General features: G+C 37.6%; 1 protein-coding gene across 1 annotated transcript; it reads left to right on the top strand.

The window, feature by feature from the left end:
* Positions 1-1,121: 1,121 nt before the first annotated feature.
* LOC103205352 (CCHC-type zinc finger nucleic acid binding protein) lies at positions 1,122-3,130 on the top strand. Its single transcript, XM_007950631.2, has 4 exons — positions 1,122-1,245; positions 1,344-1,436; positions 1,619-1,817; positions 3,013-3,130. The coding sequence occupies exons 1-4, from the start codon at positions 1,122-1,124 to the stop codon at positions 3,128-3,130; spliced, it is 534 nt and encodes a 177-aa protein (XP_007948822.1).
* The last annotated feature ends 3,803 nt before the right edge of the window (positions 3,131-6,933 follow it).

The following is a 6,933-nucleotide window of genomic DNA, read 5'->3' as shown; positions in this document are numbered from 1 at the left end:
TATTATTGCAGAAAGTAAAGCTACTGGATCATAACCATAAAAATGGGTCCAGTAAGTTGGACCTGGGAGCTCTGGTAGCATAGTGCCTAAGGCACTTGACTGCTAACCAGAAAGCTGGCGGTTCAAACCCACCAGCCACTCCCCGGAAGGAAGGTTGGGCAATCTACTTCGTGGTGATACTGTCTCGGGAACCCAAGGAGGGGTCACGTGGGTCAGCTCCGACTCCATGGCAATGGTTCCTTGAAGTTGGACCTGGAATGAAGTATTAACTCAAAAAAAAAAAAAAAACCACCACCACACTGCCATTGAGTCGATTCCAGCTCATAGCAAGACCCCCTTTTGGGTTTCCGAGGCAGTAAATCTTTACAGAAGTAAGTTGTCCATTCTTCCTTCCATGGAGTAGCTGGTGGGTTTGAATCTCCAACCTTCTGGTTAGCAGTCAGATACCTAGGCACTACACCACCAGAGCTCCTTGAAGTATTAATTACCACTCATTATTTTCAGTAATGGATGTTCATTGACAATAACCTTATAAATCTCATCCCATCACTCTGTCAATAACTTTATTAATCCATATGTGTTAATGGTTTCAAAGATCAAAAATTGTATGAAAACATGCACACTGTTTTTGTAATATTTTATGTCTTTTATACATAATTTTATTTTTTTGAGAGTATAAGAGAATTTGAGGGGTGGGCATCAAATCTAGAGTAAACCCATTGCCATTAAATTAATTCTAATTCACGGGGAACCTCATGTGTAGCATTGTACCCCATAGCATTTTCTTGCCTGTAATCTTCACAAACGTAGATTGCCTTATCTTTCTTCCATGGGACCTCTGGGTGTGTTTGAACCACTGATGTTTCTGTTAGTAGTTCTTAACCATTTGTGTCATCCAGGGACTTCTCTTAATATATCTTAATAATTCATATTAATCCACCAAACTTATTTTATAATAGGTATATAAAGCTTAAGTATACAGGTGTACTAGTGAAATTTTTCTAAACAGTATATTGACTGTTCCCCTGGAATAATTTTCTAGAAATACACTTAAAGGGGGATTAAAAGCAAAACATAATTTCAGGTGGTTTAATATCATTTTAGAAGACCTAACTGCAGCCATGAGCAGCAATGAGTGCTTCAAATGTGGGCGATCTGGCCACTGGGCCCGGGAATGCCCTACTGGAGGAGGCCGTGGTCGTGGAATGAGAAGCCGTGGCAGAGGTGGTTTTACCTCGGATAGAGGTATTTTGTCGAATAAAAAATTTTGAACTATTTCATTATTTGTTAGTATCAAGACTAGTCTAATTAGCCTTTGTTGTTGTTGTTGTTGTTCGAAATAGGTTTCCAGTTTGTTTCCTCGTCTCTTCCAGACATCTGTTATCGCTGTGGTGAGTCTGGTCATCTTGCCAAGGATTGTGATCTTCAAGAGGATGGTAAGTGTTTAATACTTCCTCTTCATACCCTTCTAGAACTTAATGAGGTGAGCATGAACTACTGCAGCATAGCATTTGGAAGGATTTTCTACCTTAGAGGTTTTGTATTTTGTGGTTTACAAATCAAACACTTCGTAAAGGTTTTATAGTCTTTGTTCTGCCTCTTTTCCTTATTGTTGAAGCCTGCTATAACTGCGGTAGAGGTGGTCATATTGCCAAGGACTGCAAGGAGCCCAAGAGAGAGCGAGAGCAGTGTTGCTACAACTGTGGCAAACCAGGCCATCTGGCTCGTGACTGTGACCATGCTGATGAGCAGAAGTGCTATTCTTGTGGAGAATTTGGACATATTCAAAAAGACTGCACCAAAGTGAAGTGTTATAGGTAAGTTACTAAAATGTTTCCAGAGGAAGCTCATTGTAGCAAGTGTTACATAGATGAAATTGCTATAAATGGAAAGGATCTTGTGGATTGGTATGTTCAGTGAAAAGTTTGATGAGACAGATTTTTCAGCATTCATAACCAGCAACCTACTTGCACAGCAGTCATTTCTGTGCCATGATAGCTTGTGGCTTATGGCAGCTGGGCAGTCCGTTCACAATTATGAGATTTCTTAGTATATTAAAAATATGTGAATGTCATACAGGCATACCTCACTTTATTGTACTTTGCAGATAATTTTTTTTTTTTTTTTTTTTTAATTTTGAAGTTTTGTTGTAACCTTGCGTAGAGCAAATCTGTTGGCATCGTTTTTCCAATAACATGTGCTCACTTTATATCTTTGTGTCACATTTTGGTTATTCTCAAAATATTTCAAACTTTTTCATAATGCTATTTCACACTTAATGACTATAGTATAGTGTAAATGTAACTTTTATATGCACTGGGAAACCAAAAATTTGTGTAACTTGCTTTACTGTGATAAATGCTTTATTGCAGTAATCTAGAACTGAACCCGTAATATCTGAGGTGTGCTTGTATTATAATAATTTGAAGTTTCCAGAGACCCTCCTCCTCACAACTAATTATTCTTTCTGTAATGCCTTTTGAAAACATCTTTCTCATTAATCCAATGTCAGTGTCAGTTGCCTTTCCAGTCCCAGAAACTGTTTTTGTAGAAAGTTGTATAATTCATATATATAAATATTACTTAGTTAGGCAAGCCGAAGTCTTTTGCTTGTCAGTGTGACATACGATATACTGCATATTTAAAGTGTAAAGTTGTGTATGTTTTGACACATATACATGAAATCTTAGGCATTAATTTGCAATAAAAGTAAGACCAGATCATGGTCAATATTTTTATCTTCGTGTTGGTTGATGTCGTAGGGAGAAAATTCTAATTTTATGGCTTAGGCTGGACAATTGAGAGCAGCTCTGTTATCTAATTCTTCCTTCCATCATTGCCTGTCCTCAGGTTTACCAACTAATGGTAAAATATATTGTCTAAAACAGAAAAAACATTGTGCCACCATGTACTGTGTGGTTTGTCATGGATTTTTTTCCTGTAGTGATGATGATTTTGGTAGACAATTTTACATTTTTTGAACACCATTGTGAAAACTCTTTTTTTTTTTAGGTGTGGTGAAACTGGTCATGTAGCCATCAACTGCAGCAAGACAAGTGAAGTCAACTGTTACCGCTGTGGCGAGTCAGGGCACCTTGCACGGGAATGCACAATTGAGGCTACAGCTTAATTATTTTCCTTTGTCGCCCCTCCTTTTTCTGATTGATGGTTGCATTCTTTTCTCTGAATCCTCTTCACTGGCCAAAGGTTGGCAGATAGAGGCTACTCCCAGGCCAGTGAGCTTTACTTGCCGTGTAAAAGGAGGAAAGGGGTGGAAAAAAAAAATCGACTTTCTGCATTTAACTACAAAAAAAAAAGTTTATGTTTAGTTTGGTAGAGGTGTTATGTATAATGCTTTGTTAAAGAACCCCCTTTCCGCGCCACTGGTGAATAGGGAATAATGAATGGGAAGAGTTGAGTCAGATCAGCAAACCCATTCTGGGTTTCTTGAAATGTTCCCATGTAGGAGGTAAAACCAATTCTGGAAGTGTCTGTGAACTTCTGAAAAATAACTTTAATTTTAGCATAATGATGGCCTTGGATTGTCTGACCTCAGTAGCTATTAAATAACATCAAGTAACATCTGTATCAGGCCCTACATAGAACATACAGTTGAGTGGGAGTAAACAAAGACAAACATGTGCGTTAAATGACTGTGAGAGAGAAACCAGGATAAAAGCCTAAGCAGGAACAGCTTCATCACAGAGTTGATGCTGGATATACACATGGTGATGGCAAAGGTTGAGAACACATTTTTTTTTTTTTTTCAAAGACTAAATCTAAAACCCAGAGTAAACATCGATGCTCAGAGTTAGCATAATTTGAAGCTATTTAGGAATTGCAGAGAAATGCATTTTCACAGAAATCAAGATGTTATTTTTGTATACTATATCACTTAGACAACTGTGTTTCATTTGCTGTAATCAGTTTTTAAAAGTCAGATGGAAAAAGCAACTGAAGTCCTAGAAAATAGAAATGTAATTTTAAAACTATCCAATAAAGCTGGAGGAGGAAGGGGAGTTTGACTAAAGTTCTTTTTGTTTCAAATTTTCATTAATGTATATATTGCAAAATGCCATATTAAAGAGGGGAATGTGGAGGACTGAAAGTTGACAGTTTGTACTTTTCTTTTTGTGCTAAATTAGTCATGTCTCCAATAAAGAAAAAGCTAGTATGAGTCAGCGTAGGGCTACTCCTTTTGTTACCTGTGGGACATATGGCCCCACTTGCATTTCCCATTTCTGGGGTTTAGTTGGGAAGCTGCTAATCTCACTTCTAATGCAGGTTGCCATCTGGTAGGGGCCTGTAGAATTACATGAAGCTGAACAATTGGACCTCATCCCACCCTGAGGACAGTGTATCAAAATCCATATTACTTAAAAAAATGTTTTTTTGTTTCATTTAAAATGATACCCATTACAGAAAACGTGGTTTACATAAAAAAACTCAAAGCAGAAAATAATTCAGTCTTGAAAGGGTTAAACATCTCAGTATCTGTTGTTTTCCATGGGTATACAATATTTGTTTTCTTTGTAATTCATTATAATGCCCTTTGGTTCTGTGTACACCTTGAACTATCTAATACTGTTCTGTTTCAGGCATCACATTTTTCATGTGCTTCATAAAGATCTGAAATGTTGGATTCCTTGATTTTCTAGGATCTAAAATGGACTTTAGAAAGCATCTCGTTTAATGGGCTCACTTTATGGATGAATTATTAGAAGCTTAAGTTGGTTAAAGGCTGTACATCTAGTTTGAGCCTGGAACTTCAAGTATCCTTCTTACTCTGCCAAGTATTCTTACCCTGCAACTAAAGTAAATACATTGAGCATATACTTTCCCAACTTCATTTTCCCTTCCACACTGCCATGTGTTTTTACACCATGGATCTATTGTGTGCTTTACAAATACTTTGCTTCACATAGCCATTCCACTGCATTGCATTTGTAGAACCTCACCAGGTTTGTCTTGAGACCTAGGATATACACAATTAAGGCCCTATCCCAGCAGATCACAAAGTGTTCTTCATAAGATGACTTGTGTTGACCTTGATGACTGAGCAAGTGCAATGTAAAAATGTATATTTTATAAGGAAATCAACCTAATTACAAGACCCAATGTGTAGTTTATGTAGGAATTAATTTTTTGTTGTGAGACTTGGTCTTAGGTTGCTTTTTTTAAAAAAATTTTCAGAGAGTAACATTGCCTTGAGTGCCTTTTCAGGTTACACTTCCCATCTTTTATTTGCTTGATCATCACAATGATGCAGGAATGGTTTTGTGAAAGAGTGGTTTGGAGGGAGGAGCTTTCACCTTTCAGTAAGAAACCTGGATTCTATTTGAAATGAATTTCTTCATGGGTTAAAAAGACCAGGCCCTTATATTTTATCTACTTAGGCTGCCCATCCCTACAAATAGCTAAAAGGTCAGTGATTCGCGCCCCACCCCCCCGCCCTTTACATGGTTTGAAGAGATGAGGAAAAGATAAATGGAGGTAGTGCAATGAAGTATGCATTGTCTGGTGAATAAAACACCTTAGTTTTGCCTCCCTCTTCAATTCTTGCTATCTCAATCACTAAGCCACCTTATTTCCTTTTGTTGTTAAGTGCTGTTGAGTTGGCCCCGACTTACAGCGACCCATCCTTGGTTTTCCGAGGCCGTATCACTACCGAAGTCGGATTGCTCAATCTTCTTTATTTCCCTAGTACCATCTAATATCTAACACCATATTCCAGTAGCCCCAGTTGTCCAAAGAAGTGTTAGTAGTAGACCTATTCCTCACCTATTGACTAGTTACCCTATGTTTTGCATTTATAACAATAGTCAATCTATTTTGCATATTAATGATGCACATCTGGCAGTAATGAATGCTAAGATGTGAGGCAAGGGTAATGCTGTGGTGGTTATTAAAGTTACGTGTCAACTCGGCTGGGCCATGATTGTCAGTGGTTTAGGAGTTATATATCATCTTCCATTTTGTAATCTGATGAGGTCATCCATTTTTGCCTAACAGCCTGGTCTTTTGGAACCTAACCATGTCATTAAGTGAGGAGTTGGTATATAGCTAGTTCTTCTAAACCAAGATCCAGTCACGATTTATAAATTACCTTTGGTTTGGTGGTGGTAGGTGCTATTGAGCAGTTTTGACCCCATGTGACAGTAGAACTGTACCATAGGATTTTCTAGGCTGGAATCTTATGGAAACAGATTGCCAGGCCTTTCTCCCATGGAGCCACTGGGTGAGTTTTAACTGCCATCCTTTCACTCATCTGCTGAACAGGCTTAACCAGTGTGCTACCAGGGCTCTTTAGTCTTTCAGTCTCTCCTACTCTTTTTCCCCATGACATTGACTTTTTTGAGACCAGATAGTTTCCTTGAGTGTCTCATATTTATTAGCTTACTGTTTTCTTGTGGTATCAATCAACTGGTTCTGTATCCCCTGTATTTCCTGATCTCTAGAGGCTTGATTATTAGATTTAAAGTTTGTAGAAACAATGTTGTGTACTTTGTATTGTATTACTTGGTTTTTGCTGCAGAACTTGGTCACTTAAGGCAGTGTCTCCCGGGTTTTTTCATTTTAGTGGTACACATTTCCCTTAGAAGTGATCTAAGTGAGTTGTTCCCTAGTATCCTTTTATTTAATGCTTTTAGTATTTCTTAACCTTGGTGCAGGTGGTGTTTTCAGTCTGTAAGCTTATAACACAGTTGATAGAAATGTAGAATGTGGTTCCACAGGTTTAACAAAAATAAATTTATATTGGGAATAATACTAACTTCCAAGGTCTTATAAATACTGAATGTTAATAACAAATCATATAAGGAAAAGTTGGTTTCCTAAATAGGAATAGTCTAATTTCTGTTAAAAGTTACAGAAGAAAATAATTTTCCATAGTATAGTGTATGATAGTTAAGGTTGTGTGTCAACTTGGCTGGG

Source organism: Orycteropus afer, unplaced genomic scaffold, assembly GCF_000298275.1.
Source record: "Orycteropus afer afer isolate SDZICR_OR568_19922 unplaced genomic scaffold, OryAfe1.0 scaffold00283, whole genome shotgun sequence".
NCBI lineage: Eukaryota > Metazoa > Chordata > Mammalia > Tubulidentata > Orycteropodidae > Orycteropus > Orycteropus afer.
This window is presented reverse-complemented; position numbering and strand designations above follow the sequence as displayed.